General features: G+C 43.6%; 1 protein-coding gene across 6 annotated transcripts in view; it reads left to right on the top strand.

The window, feature by feature from the left end:
* The window catches only part of LOC121544774 (fermitin family homolog 2), a 68,216-nt gene extending 55,431 nt beyond the window's left edge, over nt 1–12,785 (top strand). For 4 of the 6 annotated variants that reach the window (XM_041854909.2, XM_041854910.2, XM_041854914.2 and 1 more), the window contains 9 exons: nt 567–701; nt 2,152–2,201; nt 4,407–4,531; nt 4,713–4,819; nt 5,090–5,314; nt 8,362–8,382; nt 8,978–9,102; nt 9,348–9,489; nt 9,699–12,785. In XM_041854909.2, the coding sequence (XP_041710843.1) occupies nt 567–701; nt 2,152–2,201; nt 4,407–4,531; nt 4,713–4,819; nt 5,090–5,314; nt 8,362–8,382; nt 8,978–9,102; nt 9,348–9,489; nt 9,699–9,872 (1,104 nt within the window). In that variant the 3' untranslated portion in view covers nt 9,873–12,785. The remainder of the gene's footprint in view (nt 1–566; nt 702–2,151; nt 2,202–4,406; nt 4,532–4,712; nt 4,820–5,089; nt 5,315–8,361; nt 8,383–8,977; nt 9,103–9,347; nt 9,490–9,698) is intronic. The other 2 variants (XM_041854911.2, XM_041854915.2) reach the window with 1 other exon arrangement.
* Nucleotides 12,786–15,953: the final 3,168 nt, after the last annotated feature.

Raw genomic sequence — 15,953 nt, 5'->3', positions numbered from 1 at the left:
AAGTCTACACTACTCACATGTGCTTCTAGTAAAGACACATTTACAGTCAGTGCTGAGATTGCAGCATCTAGACCCTCCCACCCACTTTCTCTACTAAATCATACCCTTCCCCCTCAAAGCCACTCTGTCTCGACATGGTTGCTACACACTGTACACATGCTTTGTTTTACAGTCATATTTTTATGGCGTAGACCTGGTATTTACTGAAAAATTGTGTGATAATATGGGTATTTTCTGGTACTCACTTCAAAGAATTCAACATTGTTAACCAACAGTTAGTGCTTCATGGTGCGTGCTTCAATGAAACCCAAAGTATTTATTGGACAATGATCATGTTATTACCACTTTACCACCTCATATGCTATGAAAGGGACTGGGCAATCACTACCAACCTACATAGAAACGAAACCCAGTGGAGCAAAACAGAAAAGTGAAATGAAGTCATTTTTCTTTCAATATCAAACAGGAGACTCCATTGATCATGTGGTGTTGAAACGACATATGTCACCTTCATGGCATATAGGGTAAAGGACTGTAAGCTAAACCCTTCTCTCTCTGTCCCCCAGTACCACATCAACAAGCTGTCCATCATGTCGTCAGGAAACCACATGAACAACAGTGAGAAGGAGGTGGACGAGGTGGATGCTGCCCTGTCAGACCTGGAGATCACCCTGGAGGGAGGCAAGACCTCCAACACCCTGGTACTACACCTTACTGTCCTATACTAACCCCAACCCTAACCCTGTCAGACCTGGAGATCACCCTGGTACAACACCTTACTGTCCTATACTAACCCCAACCCTAACCCTGTCAGACCTGGAGATCACCCTGGTACTACACCTTACTGTCCTATACTAACCCCAACCCTAACCCTGTCAGACCTGGAGATCACCCTGGTACAACACCTTACTGTCCTATACTAACCCCAACCCTAACCCTGTCAGACCTGGAGATCACCCTGGTACAACACCTTACTGTCCTATACTAACCCCAACCCTAACCCTGTCAGACCTGGAGATCACCCTGGTACAACACCTTACTGTCCTATACTAACCCCAACCCTAACCCTGTCAGACCTGGAGATCACCCTGGTACTACACCTTACTGTCCTATACTAACCCCAACCCTAACCCTGTCAGACCTGGAGATCACCCTGGAGGGAGGAAAGTCCTACAACACCCTGGTACTACTTTAGTGTGTGGATTCCAAACCCACTGGCTCCAGGCCATCTATAAATCACTGCTAGGCAAATCCCCGCCTTATCTTAGCTCATTGGTCACCATAGCAGCACCCACCCGTAGTCTGCGCTCCAGCAGGTATATCTCACTGGTCATTCCCAAAGCCAACACCTCCTTTGGCCACCATTCCTTCCAGTTCTCTGCTGCCAATGACTGGAACGAATTGCAAAAATCTCTGAAGCTGGAGACTCTTATCTCCCTCACTAACTTTAAGCATCAGTTGTCAGAGCACCTTACCGATCATTGCACCTGTACACAGCCCATCTGAAATTAGCCCACCCAACTACCTCATCCCTATATTGTTATTTATTTTGCTCTTTTGCACCCCAGTATCTCTATTTGCACATAATCTCTTGCACATCTAGCATTCCAGTGTTAATACTAATTGTAATTATTTTGCACTATAGCCTATTTATTGCCTTACCTCCATAACTTGCTACATTTGCACACACTGTATATATATTTTCTGTTGTATTTTTTTGACTTTATATTTTTTTACCCCATATGTAACTCTGTGTTGTTGTTTTTATCGCACTACTATGCTTTATCTTGGCCAGGTCGCAGTTGTAAATGAGAACTTGTTCTCAACTGGCTCCCTGGTTAAATAAAGGTGAAATAAAAAAATAAATAAAAAATAGTTCACTGAACATTACTTTACTGCAAGGCAAGAGGTTTGTTCAGAAGGCTAAATACTATAGTTGGTATCACATGATGTGGCCATTGTTAAATGTACCCCTCCCCAACAGACTGAAGTTTATACAGCTTATCTGAGGAAGTTGAAGCTTGATTACACAACTGTTTATTTTATATGCAACGCTGAGAGTCAAACTTGAGGTCATTGTTAGAGTTGTGCAGAATCCTGCCCTTCTCCTTTTATCAATAAACATTTGTTCTTCTCTTCTCTTCCTCTCAGGGTGATATCACGTCCATTCCTGAACTGGCCGACTACGTCAAAGTCTTCAAGTAAGTTCAATTACTGCTCCTGCTGTAGAAGGTGTCTTTAATCACAGATCTAGGATCAGCGTATCATCCTGAAATCTTAACTAGGGTTGCAAAATTCCATGAATTTACAATAAAATGTCCAGATTTTCCCAAATCCCGGTTGGAGGATTCACAGAATCTGAGGGAATAAGCAGGAAATCCGGAATCCTCCAACCAGGAGTTCTTGAAAACCAGGGAATTTATTGAAAGTTCCCGGAATTTTGCAAATCTACACCATTAGGGGGAAATTCAAAGCTGACCTTAGATCAGTGGCTAAGGGCCAACTAGCGAGTTCCTCCTAACTCTCCAGACTGCCTCTGTTAATTCCAATTTGTCTTTCCTTGATGTCTTCTAATGACAGGCCATGCGCCTTTAAAGAATGCATTGTCCCTGGGATGTTAAATATAATACTGGAGGAGCAGGAAACAAGGTTTGGACCCATATTGGAGGGCTGTTGTCTGTTCAGTATCAAGCTAGGCTGTGTGGATTGTGTTTGTGGACAGGATTGTTCACAGGGCCAGCTGATTGGTGAGGCTGAAGATGTAACAAAGTTTGTGTGACCACTGCGCTCAGAACAGGTGTGTCAACCAAAATGTAATAGAATTCCAAATGATGTAGCTAGTACGCACTCAAAAAGGAGATTCAAGGTTTCTTTTAGTATTTATTTCATTCAGGGGTAGGTAGATGGATGTTTCGACCTAAGGTTTGTTGTCTATCTACCTACCACTGAATGAAATAAATACTAAAAGAAACCTTGAATCTCCTTTTTGAGTGCGTACTAGCTACATAATTTTGGAATTCTATTACATTTTGGACCAGCAACACTATTTACAAATGTAACAAAAACACTGATAACTAGCTAGGTTTCCATCCAACTGGCGACAGATTTTCATGCGAATATTCTAAAATCTGCATGAAAACATTTTCCCACCAGAGATGTGTTTCCATCAAATTGACCCGTTGCGGATAAAAGGCTGTGCTTGATGACATAGTGCACATAAAAATACCTTTTGCGGTTCAATTCCCATGTGCCAAAAAATTATTGTGTGTTATATAGCGAGTGTGCCCACTCTGGTCTTGGCATGTGCGCTCTAGCCAACAGCGTGCAGATACTGTAGGCTATCTGCACGCTGTTGGCTAGAGTGCACGTATAGCCTACATGATGAGATTATTATGGACAAACGGCAGCCAAGCTTTGACCATCATGTCACCAGAATAAGACCCTCAATATTTATTGGAAAGGAGCATCAAGCTCATCACCTTGCACTTTCACCACCCTGTGAAGTTTATCATAACTTATTTCAGTCTAATAGTCGTAGTTGGAGGACCACACATGTCATTGCGTGACTCCAAGTTTACTTTGATATGATGGTTATTATATTAATATTTGCGCATAAAAGGGTTTCCAGCGACATTTCTTGCATAATTTATTTTACAGACACAAAAAGATCCCACCTTGTCTAGCATATTTTTTTTTTCTCCGACATTTGGAAAGTTTACAGAATAGTTTTCTTATTCCATCAGGCCTGTCATTACTTTTTTTTTTTTTTTTTTTTTGACATATACTTTACTGGCATAAAAAGGTTGGATGGAAACCTGGTTACTGTGGTACTAAGGATACAAAACACAGAAATATGTCAGGGGTTAAGAGGACGAGTAAAAAAAAAACTCCTGGCCCTAGTCATAGACTCCAACTAGGGCACAGAGTAATAGCTTATACATAGGCGCCCAGAGTTGTTCTTGGTCAGGTCAGCTGGTCAGTAAAAACTCTGGGCCCTAGTCATAATAGCCTTTTGGCCACAGGCCAATGCTGACAAGCAGCTAGCTCTCACAGCTTTAATAATGTTGTAAAAATATAAGCTGTAGACACATGGCATTTCCACAGTAATAGTCTTCCATTAAATCTCATGCCCAGAGTTGGCTCCTCCTATTCATGCTGCTGACTCAGTTATGGACCACTGAAGGAGGCTGAGAAAGCGCCCTCTCGCTCTCTCTCATAGAAAAAAGGGGGGTACTTTTTTCCACTTGAGGCTTGATGGTTCTCTCCTCTTGGTGTCTGGGGGTGGGTTAGTGTTGCTAAGCTATGTGTTTTGTGATTCAAGCAGGAACTGACAACCACCCTTGTCTCTTCTTCTCTCTCTCTCTCTACCTCTCCCTCTCTTCTTCTCTCTTCTATGTATTTTCCAGGCCAAAAAAACTGACACTGAAAGGCTACAAGCAGTACTGGTGCACGTTCAAGGACATCACAATTTCCTGCTACAAGAGCAAAGAGGAGGCTCATGGGACGCCCTCCCTCCAAATGAATCTAAGAGGTACCAGGACCAACACACACACACACACACACACACACACACACACACACACACACACACACACTGAAGAAGGCAACGGTTCCTTTATGACCTAAGTGTGTGTGATCCCCAGTGGTGTGTGATGGATGGTTTTGACCCCCTCGCGTCCCCTTCCTCTGTGAACTTTTCCTTGTCTTTGTAGGTTGTGAGGTGACACCAGATGTGAACATCTCCAGTCAGAAATTCAACATCAAGTTGCTAATCCCGGTGGCTGATGGCATGAATGAGATCTGGCTGCGGTGTGACGCTGTGAGTGTGGCTCTCTGGCTTCCTCTAGCTGCATGGAGGACCATCTGTCACAATGTCAAGAATGCAATACATTTACTCATGGTTTTACATTTAAAAGCGGCTTAGAAACATATTAAGAATGATCAGATTTGTGTCAATAGTTGGAGTGTAGGTGAAAATGAGCAGAATATTGCAGTTACCACATACAACGGAAAGTACTCTAGGACCTAATGAAAAGCCTTGCATATCATTGGCCTCAGCATAACCACCACCACCTCCTTCCCCATGCAGGAGAAGCCGTATGCCCACTGGATGGCAGCGTGCCGCCTGGCCTCTAAGGGGAAGACAATGGCAGACAGCTCCTATAACCTGGAGGTCCAGAACATTCTGTCCTTCCTCAAGATGCAGCACATGAACCCTGACCCCCAGTTCATCGCCGAGCCAGCCGTCACCAACGACATCAACTCTGAGTGCCTGGTGTCGCCGCGCTACCTGAAGAAGTACAAGAACAAGCAGGTAACTAGCCAGGGGCTGTGTGGAGAGGAGACCCCATCAGTGTAGACAATAGATGTTTGGACCATCACTCCCTGGATTCAAATACACATGCAGACTGATGCATATTGCTACACTACCAGTGAACTGACAAAAGCTATGGCAACAAAAAGCAACCCTTAATCATGTTCAGATGAGTTGATGTTAGTCAGGTGAAGGTTTAAGGATAGCCTTTGGTCCTCCATGGAGGCCGGATGGAGAGAGATGGAGGGGGAAGAGGGGGGCAGAGCAGTGTTCAAGGGGGAGGTTGTTGTTTACCCCCCTGATACTTCCCAGCTGGCCTGGGGTGCCTCCTGGCATCTGGGTTGTCCTGCACAGGAATGCAGTCTCCCTCCTCCTCCCTCTATCCCTCCCTCCTTCCCTCTCCAAGGGGAACCCAGGACAGCAGACCAAGCACTCGGCAGTCTAAAGGGAAGGATTGCCACAAGTCAAGCTCAAATGATATCTCCTTACTCTAATCAGCTTCCTTCCCTCATCTCCCTTCCGTCATTACCTCTGAAAGGAAGCTAGTTGACTGGATAGAGGTCCACCATGTTATTTTCACCCATCCATGTCCTGCCATATCTGTGCTCATGTAACAGTATTGCTTCCCTCCCTCTCTTCGGCCCAACCGGGGCTTGAACCAGGGACCCTCTGCACACATCAACAACGGTCACCCTCAAAGCATCGTTACCTATTGCTCCACCAAAGCCGCGAGCCTTGCAGAGCAAGAGAAAAAACTACTTAAAGGTCTCAGAGCGAGTGACGTCACCGATTGAAACGCTACTAGCGCGCCCCGCTAACTAGCTAGCCATTTCACACCGTTTACACTCGAAGGAAAAAGAGGAAACTAATATATTACTAAAGGTTATTGAGAGACACAGCCAGAGAAATAGAGACGCAACCTAAAGGAGTTGTCACAATGAGAACTCCGAAACAAACCACCAAAAGCCAACCAATGACGAGAAGTCACATTTACGCATTAGGCCCTCATAGGCAGAGATTCATTTACATTTAAGTTACAGGAAAATTGTGCTCTGTACTTAGCAAATTCCCATGTAAATAACAGGCTGACGTGTATACCGGTACAAATGAGAGGGGGAGTGGTCTTCCTGTGCTTACTCACTCAATGTGGTTCTGATTAAGCTGAATAGGAAAAGCGGGAAGTTCCTTTGGTGTGTGGTGGTTAAGTGATGACTCTATACTAGTCTGGGTTTGGACTGTAACCATAACTTCAGCCTGATGTGAATCTGGGTCGTCTAGAAAAAGAGCATAGGGAAAGACCACTCATAGTGTGTGAGTGCGAAGGGAGGAGAGGAAACTCATCAAACAGGAAATGTCTATCCAGGGTCGACATCCTAAAAACAGTCATTACCGTGTCTGCTGGATCACACTGGAATGGTGTTTCTGTCCCAAAAAAGGAGAAAAGGAGACATACTGGTTTATTCTGCATTGCTGCCCAAAACAGGATAGGTGTGTGTATAGTCTGTGTAGTGTGCGTGTGTGAGAGAAAATGGGCCTCCCCTTTGATCTCATAGTAGCACCCCTCCTAGCTTCTCTCCCCAGGCCTGCGGGTCTGTCTGTATGGGGCTGTGGTTCTGGCCCAGCTCCAGTCTCCGTCTCAGTTCGGGGCTCTGAGCTCCAACCCAGCCCAGCTAGGCAGGCAGGGGATGTCCCTAAGGCACCACATGAAACACTCATCTCATCTCTGCCTGGAGAGGGCAACTGGCGGTGTGTTCATAGAGGGAAGTTTGTGTGTAGTGTGTGTGTGTGTTCTTCATGCAACTGTGTATGTGAGAGTGTGTGTGTACTGTATGCTTGTGGATATACAGTATGTGTGTGTGAGTTTGTTTGGGAGCTTCAGGAAATGAGTCCTGTCTGGGAATGCAGAGCGGGAAGCCAGGCTGGGAAAAGCCACTCTGTCAGCCACTCAGTCGCAGGTCAATGTTTTTCGTCGTGAATCTTGTTCTGGAGGAAGCTTTGCAGATTGGTCACTAGCAGGCACAGTCATAAAATCTGATTTTAAACCTAACTTTAACCACACTGCTAACCCTAATGCCTAACCCTAACCTTAAATTCAGAACAATGAATGTCATGAATTTCTACAATATAGCAACTTTTTTCTTTGCAGCTGGCCTATCTAAGTGGACATTTCTCAGTTCTGCCTCAATGACAAGACTCATGACAATAAATGTCAACCTTCCACTACGTCAGTCAGTCAGCTGTGCTGTGGGAAAGAGGCTTGCAAGGTGCTGCCTCTGCTCTTTCCTTTAAAAAAAAAAAGTTTTATACTTGACTTCCTGTCCTCTGACTCCCCCGATGTGACTTCCATGCTGCAATTCCCAGCGGATATGCACAGGAATTTATAGATCACTGTGAGTTAGGCTAGATGGATTCCTAACTTCCTAGCCAAACATACAGTTTTACATAAGAGAAAGCAAACTGGGCAGGCACAATAACAAACAACAGGATATTGCTAGATGACCTAATGCAGAGGGCTGTAGCGGTGTTTAGGTGAGCTGTGTGATGCCTTGGTATGTGTCCCCACCTGGTGTACATGAAGGGAATTGCATACACAAGATGAATGGCCTGCCGTACAGTACAGTAGCTACTTAAATCTAAAATAGAACAAACATTAACTGTCATAATAGCTCCAATGAAATGTTTCAAACTTGTAAATCAATGAAATCAGTTTGTAATAATTTGTGTCGTAAACCCTCTGTTTGCCCTGACATATACTGACTGTGACTGCTGCTGCTTTCTCTCCCTATGGAGACTGCTGCTGCTTTCTCTCCCCATGGAGCCTGCTGCTGCTTTCTCTCCCCATGGAGACTGCTGCATGATCCTGAAGAGATCAAAATGCTCCTGTTAATTTAGCCTGTTCTGATTATGCTACTTTGTTTTGAAGCTGTTTTCTTTGCTCAAAGGCCTTGTTCTCACTTGCTTGTTTTTCTTTGTTCTTTCTTTCTGTTTTCTCTCTTCCCTCCTTTTGCACTGTCCTCCCATCCCTGCCTGCCTCCCTCCCTCTTCAGCCAGGCTATATCAGGGACCTGGTAAGTGGAGATGGGTTTGTCTTCGGGCCATGTTTGATTTACCATATCAGTAGATCTGTAACATAGTCTCAATAGTTAGTTAGTTTCACCTTTAACATTAGAAAAACATAAACTGCCTGGTCAAGGGTGATTGCTAGCTAGTGTTTTGGTTTTGTCCGATCCTCATTTCCTCTAATTTCTCCTTCAACTACTAACACACTCTAAATGTGAAGCTAAAATAGTAAAGTGGTGAGTCTGTGTCCTGAAGACCCAGGTCAGCATCTGTCTGTCTGCTCATCTGTCTGTCTGCTCATCCCACTGACTCATACACCGGGGTGGGGAGGCACTTCATTGGCCAGTAGACTGGCCTCTGGGGAGGGTCACGTATCTCAAATGTTTGTTGATACTTTAGTTTGGTTACCTTGTGTGCCTTCCTATATTTATGGGGAGGTGTGTCTTTGGGTTTGGGGGTTTATAGGGTGGTTATAGGACAGGGCCATGTGTGCACAGTAGACCTATGTCTGTGCAGGTGTGTGTCTAGGGCTTGGTTTCAGAGTGGTGGTGGTTTGTGTCTGTGATGTGTGTGTTCAACAGTCTTTCGTTGTGTGTTCATCAGATTTCGGCCCGGATCCTAGAGGCCCACCAGAACGTGGCCCAGATGAGTCTGATCGAGGCCAAGATGCGCTTCATCCAAGCGTGGCAGTCCCTGCCTGAGTTTGGCATCACTCACTTCCTGGCCAAGTGAGTCCCCCTCTCTTCTCCAGAGTCTCTTCATACACTCCTTTATCGAAATAACAGATCTCTTCCCCCAAGTCTCTTTGTCTGCCCATCTGCCTCTCTGTCTGTGTTTGGGCTTGTTCTTTTACAGCTAACAGAGATTTTATTGTCAGATTTCAAAGATGCGTGGTTGAAATCCAATAAGCTTATTACTTCCAATAAGCACATCCCAAGCTGTGAGCTCATTTCGAATTCTCTGTCATTCTCAGATTCCAGGGTGGGAAGAGGGACGAGCTGATCGGCATCACCTACAACCGTCTCATCCGAATGGACGCCAACACCGGAGACGCCATCAAGACCTGGAGGTTCGCCAACATGAAGCAGTGGAATGTCAACTGGGAGATCAAGATGGTATGGATTTCAGCTTATAGACCAGAAAATAAACAGTTTTAAAGACAAGGCATTCAATACTCTGAACACAGTTACCATCCATTTGTTTTAGCTTTATCATCTTAGCTTGGCATTTCACATGGTAAATACATTTTAAAAGGATAATCTCTGTTCTACTAAATTAATATTGTAGAATCCTATGGTTTTGACTGATCATCCTGTGCCCCTAGGTGACGGTGGAGTTTGCAGACGAGCCTAGCCTGGCCTTCATCTGTGCGGAGGTGGACTGTAAGGTGGTACATGAGTTCATCGGAGGCTACATCTTCCTGTCCACGCGCGCCAAAGACCAGAACGAGTCTCTGGACGAGGAGATGTTCTACAAGCTGACCAGCGGCTGGGTCTGAGTCTGACTACCTGACCCCCTGGGCCAGAGGCCAGAGGTTGGGGTCAAGAGGGGAGGGAGGGTGGTGGCTAGATCATATAGGTTTATTTTATTTCTTATATATTTTTGGTGGTTTTATTTTGGAACCGTGCTTTAGAGCCCCATGCGGCCGCCCACTATCGCCATTGTTGTTAAGAAGCTGATACCCTTTATTTGTTGTTGCATTAATGCTAACAAAGGTTTTTGTAAACACTAATATTCTGCGCAACGCTGCAGCCCAGACTAACTCCAAACCCTGCCTGTGGCCCCCCCATCGCCCACATTATTTGACAGAAAGTTTTTATTTTTTCATGACCGCTCTCCACTCCCCCATCCCACCAATGCACTGGGGACATCAGCCTTTTCCTCAAGCAGCTATCACAAAGCTACGTCCATGAGAACCTATCACATGTCATCAGGAGACATCAACTCCATTCCAAAGACTATTTCTTAATTCCCCCCCCCCCCCTTCTACTCTGACTCCCCTGAAGGAACTGATCAAATTGACCCGTCAGCCTCTCAGCTACGGCGTCATCATATTCCGACCAGACAACAAAACCATGTATCAGTGCTTATGAAGAATCACATTATTTATTTATCCCTGTTTTGTTTTCTGGTTTTAAAGTTGTCATTTTGGTGAGGTGTGGTGGTGTTCGGAGTCTTTGAAGTGGCCTGTTGTTGTTTGTGTACTGCCTGACATCCTGTGATATGATACTCTGTCTAATTTATGCTGCAGAGTGACACCTCACTCTCACGTGTTGTACATCCACATATTTACTCCATTTGGTGTAACTACAGGCAGTAGCAATCATCAAAGTAAGAGTATCGGCAAAACAGCGACACACTTTTACTTTCTCAGCAGAGACCTGAAGTGATATGAGGTCATTTTCTTCCGTCATTAAGGAAATGCTGAGGAACCCAGAGGTCATGGAGAGACTTGGGCACCGTGTCCTCTCCATCGATGAAGGATTTTCACTTTGATCTAACTAGTCCATATGAAGTCACACTTCGGCAGTAAGCACTTCTCCAGTATATGTGTGATCCCTGGTCACACTTTATTTGGATAGTCCGGATTTTCCATCTGTAGATGCTCTACAGCTGGTCACGCTATCAACAAGCTATATTGATAAGCAACTGCTTGCTAAGGTTACAGTTAGGGTAATGGTTACGTTTAGGATAAGGATTAAGGTTAGGGTTAGTAGATAGTTAGTTGAAATGTTACTGATAGTCTGTAGAGCATCTATAGATGGACTTCAAGTAAAGTGTAACCTGATCCCTTAATGAATAAGCTGTAGTAGTTCAATTCATTGTTGTTTTTTTTCATTGTGTTTTTGTGTCTGAACATACCTCCAGTGACTGTCTCCTATCCTCTGTGTTCAGTAGCTCTATAGTAATCTGTGTGAAACACTACATACAACAGCTAATAAGTGCGCTTGGAGAGTTTAAACAGCCTTGGTACACACCTACAGTAGCGCTTCTCTGTCTGCATTAGTTAACATGTCAGCACAACAGGAGCTCAAGCAGGGTGAATGTCCTGTAGTTTCTTATCTGTAAACTGCTGAATAACCATGCCTTGTTCTCATAGCTACACTCAAGGTTGAAGGTGTCAGTGATCATCTAGAAGGGGTCACTCAAGGATACTCTGTTTGAGAAGGAATTTTAATGGGTTTCATGGGCAAGTTCTGAGGCAATTACTGAAAATGCAAATAAGAATGTTATTGTCATGGAATATGTGGTGCCATGAAAGATTGTTGCCCAAATGATTTGGCTCAGATACATGCTGCCAGCCACATAGGGTTGTCCGGTGTCCACAGCATGTCGGAAAGACCTCGGCTCTGCCTTGAGACTCAGACCCTTGCAATTGCATTGTGCATGTGTAGTACAGCTGGAGGGATACTACCAATAATAACAGCGTTCCCAAGTGCTGCCGCCTCTTTTACGTTGCCATTCTTTATCGTACACCGTATAGTGTTATTGTTCAGTACCCTTTTCACTATTACGCTCCAGCAATAGGTCACCAAGTTTGAAGAATGAATTATGCAAAGTCTTTTTTCTTTGTCCTCAGTATGAATGAACATTAAATGAAGTATTAGTTTTTTGTAACTAATGTAAAAACACAGGTTTTATAGAATTGTACAGTTCTTTTGTTGCTGCTTTTTTTCTTGTTGTGTATTTTTCTTTCCAGAAAAGGGGGGGAAAGCCATTTGTCAACGTTGTGTAGTATGAAAATATGTGCCTGCCAATGTTATTAGTCTTATAGAGTTTTTAACATGAATGAAATATATATATATATATATATATATATATATATATATATATATATATATATATATATATATATATATATATATGAAGAAAACGCTAGTCTCAAACTCCAGGTTGGTTGGGATTTAACAATGATTTTTCTCACACTACATATTATTATTATTACTCAGAAATATTGATAAAAGTGCTTTTCAATGTACTTTTTTCTTGTTGCCTCTCCTATAAGCTGAATTACATGGATATTTTATTGCATTTATTTGGCACTGATCTTTCTCTCTAGCTCTGTAAACTACCACCAATGACACATCCCTAGGCTGCCAAACCCTTACTCTGCTGTTCAGTGCCTTTTCAAAAATATATCACTTCATTTTCAGATTTGATCACTATTGTAGCTTTTAACTGAATAATGTTTTTGGTATGAAGGAGACCCTTTTAGTTGAAGTAGACCTTGGAGTTTGAGACAAACGGCCGTATATGAACTGAAGTAAAATAAGCAAACTTAGCCTAGTTCTTTCCTATAACAGTTGTTTTTTGTTTTCCTCCAATGTCCAGAGCAGCAGTGCATGGCCGGCTGTTTTCAGACTGTAAAAAATGCATTTATTTAAAAAAAATAAAAGTAATTTTTATTTAAGTAAGTTTGAATTATAATATTGTACTTCAATGTTATGTGTTCATAGACCATTATGTTGATAGATACAGAATAGCATGGACAGTGTGATTTAATTGATATGCTTCTGACAGAAAGTAGAAACCCTCTCCTTCCTACTTATTCAAACATTGAGTAAGTGATGATCACAAATTACAGACCAGAAACCATCCAGAATACCCGCTATAAAGCTACGGTATGGTATTTTCTGTCTCCACCAGAGGGCAGTATGTAACCATCTCTTATTCCACCCTCTGCAGCGATCACATCCAGGACTGGATCCAAACTTCTCTACAGGTCACTCACTGTTCTTAAAGCAGCTTCCATCATTACTTGGCATCCATCAGAAACATAGCGGCAGATTGATGGGGAGATTAAATGAGTTTAGAGTGTTACCGTCCGTCTCCGTACCCAGGCTTTTGGCGCCCGATCCCCGCCGCGCCAAGGCAACTGTCCGTCTGTCACCTGCAGAGCATCTGGGGTGTGGAGGCAGGGTTGCCATGGAGATGGCGCACAGCCACCTGGTGCCCATGGTGTCTTGGCATCTTGTAGAGAGGGGTAGTGGGCTGTGACTCAGACAGGTGACATTGGTGGTGATTATGGGGGGACACATGGTGAGAGGGTTGGTGTGTCAGGCTATGTCTCTTGATTATACATTATGTGATTGTAAATGTTTTGAAAGAAAATTGTCAACATGCACATCACACCATGCGGTAAAGTTAGAAAAACAAAATGTATAGCGTTACGTAGTCTAGCATGTTCATGGTATCACAGTAACATCTGAGCGTGTCGTATCCTTTATGGTGACATTTGAGATAGCCTTCTTGGGCAATACATTAAAATCAAATCAAATTTGATTCAGTATCCCTCTGCTTGTCGACTGGTATGGTATCCACCCTCCAATCCAGTGCTGAGGTCAGATGAGGTGTGTGGTGTTACTGGTGTAGCTCTGGGAACAATGAACTCTACAGGAACATCCTGCCCTGTCCTTGTAATTGACGTGTCAGATTGACATAATCAGACCTCTGAGCATTAGGGGAGAAAACGGTGCATTCTTCTGCAGTAGCATTTCAAGAACTATTCAAAACACATTTTCATCGCTTCTTTAAGATGTCTGAATTTGTTTGGAGCACTTAACTAAAGCAGAAGTTGTTAGTGCGTGCGTGCATGTATGAGAGAGTGTGCGCTTACTATGTTTGTATATGCATGTGTGTTGAATCCTCTGCATGCCTCTGTCCTCACCTCATCTCACACCTATCCTGACTCCTATCCCGACATTCCCTGGGTCTTCTCCAGAGGGAGTATTCCCATTGTGTGTGACGCTGAATGGGAAGTTGGGAAGTGGCTGTCCTCAACCAGTCACCACTCCACCTAGTGTCATGGAACTCCTGTGACCTCATGGGACAACGGGGTGATGTCCACCATGATGAGAGCAGAAGGAGTAGGACGCTCAAGGTTTAAAGAAAATGCACTCAGTTGAGTTTAATTGAATATAATTAAATTGAGTTTGAAGTGATTTAAATGATTTGAACTGATTGAATTCAATGACAGACACATATCTGACACCACCTGCAACCACTGATGTGCCAGCTGTCTTCCACAGTTCTTTATTTTCTAAGAAGTATATCTCCTCAGCTGTCTTCCTCATACCTGGTTAAGGTAATGGACATGACGGTTGATTCATTGGAACTTGATTGCCAATCAATGGTTGAATGATGTTTGTTAGTCTAGAAAGCAGATTGTACTGATGAGGTAGTTTATGAAACATCTACAGGTAGATCATAGTTTTCCTTGTAGGTTATTCTATGTATCAGGGTTTTGTTTTTTCAAGAAGTCACAGACCTATGACTTTAGATAAGTCAAACATTCTTAACATCTTCTGTTATTAGCTGTCTGGAGATATTCAGCTTTCTACACACACACACACTCCCACTCATTGCGATTGATGTGTTTCCAATGTGTGTACTGCTTACATTCCCTCATTACTGCATCAACAGGCCAACTGTTTTATGCAGGCAACTCTAGTCCCCACCAGACCATTATAGGCAATAACCCAGTGGGCAATTAAAAACAGTAATTCGCTGGAACTGGTTATTTCACCTTACTTCCCATATTGGGGAAACATGTTTTTATTTTTGTTAATATGCTGCCTTTGTAAATACAGTGATTGCATTGTCATTAAAGAGCGACTGCCCCTAAAAAGCAACTTCTCATTTTGAAAACTGCCTATGTGGCATCTAGGAGTCGGAAACATTTATTCAAGTGTCAAAGCCGACCACCCTCTGGGTCCATACTCTCCCCTATGTCAGATCATCCATTTCCAATTATCTATGATTAATTATCTGCCCCTTCAGATCCACTGACGCATCTCTAACACCCTCACCATAGAAACATAATATGCAATAAGCTCCGTCTCCACCATTCATCCCGGGTTCCGGCACCCTGCGTCTGTCTCTACATTAGCCCCCTGCAGTGTGGATATGAGATTGTCTCGATTTGACACTCACTCTGCCTGCAATAAAGACCATATTGGAAAATAGAATTGGATCCTCAGCTCCTTGTTATACCCAGGGGCTGTCTGGCCATTGGTCTGCTAAATTAGCTGGCCGGCCGGTTATCTGACATTAAAACAATAAAGGGGACAGAACTGAGTGGGTTGCTTCCTGCTGGGGACAGGGAGACGTAAGCCTATACCTCCGGCTGAATGACTGGTGTGACATATTGAAAATGAGATCTCTGCCATTGAAACAGGGACAGCAGAGGAAACGTCATCATAAGAACTGCACTGTATAGATGGTGCGATCTTCTAAGGATCTCATTCGTGCCAGACCATTTGATTGTGATTGTTAGAGGAGTGCATTGGCTATAACACAGTCTACTACTGTATAACCACTATAACTAATGTCCAGAGGTTTTCTTGGTCACGTCCCTAGTGATGGTTGTGGCCCTAGTGATAACTAATGGTGGATGTATCACAGCCCATTTAGCTAACACTATAGAAGTAATCGTCTACTGCAAGACATGGCTGAGTATTAACTTTGATACAGGGAGGACTATTCCTCTGAAATTCCTGCTTTCTCGTCTGAGTTAAACTGCTGCCTTCTGGCAAAGAGAGATTAATGGTTTTCGCAGTGTTGGCACAATGCACTATGC

This window comes from Coregonus clupeaformis, chromosome 29, assembly GCF_020615455.1.
Source record: "Coregonus clupeaformis isolate EN_2021a chromosome 29, ASM2061545v1, whole genome shotgun sequence".
In the NCBI taxonomy this organism is placed as follows: domain Eukaryota; kingdom Metazoa; phylum Chordata; class Actinopteri; order Salmoniformes; family Salmonidae; genus Coregonus; species Coregonus clupeaformis.
The sequence above is the reverse complement of the archived record's forward strand: the minus strand, read 5'-3'. Positions and strand labels throughout refer to the sequence as shown.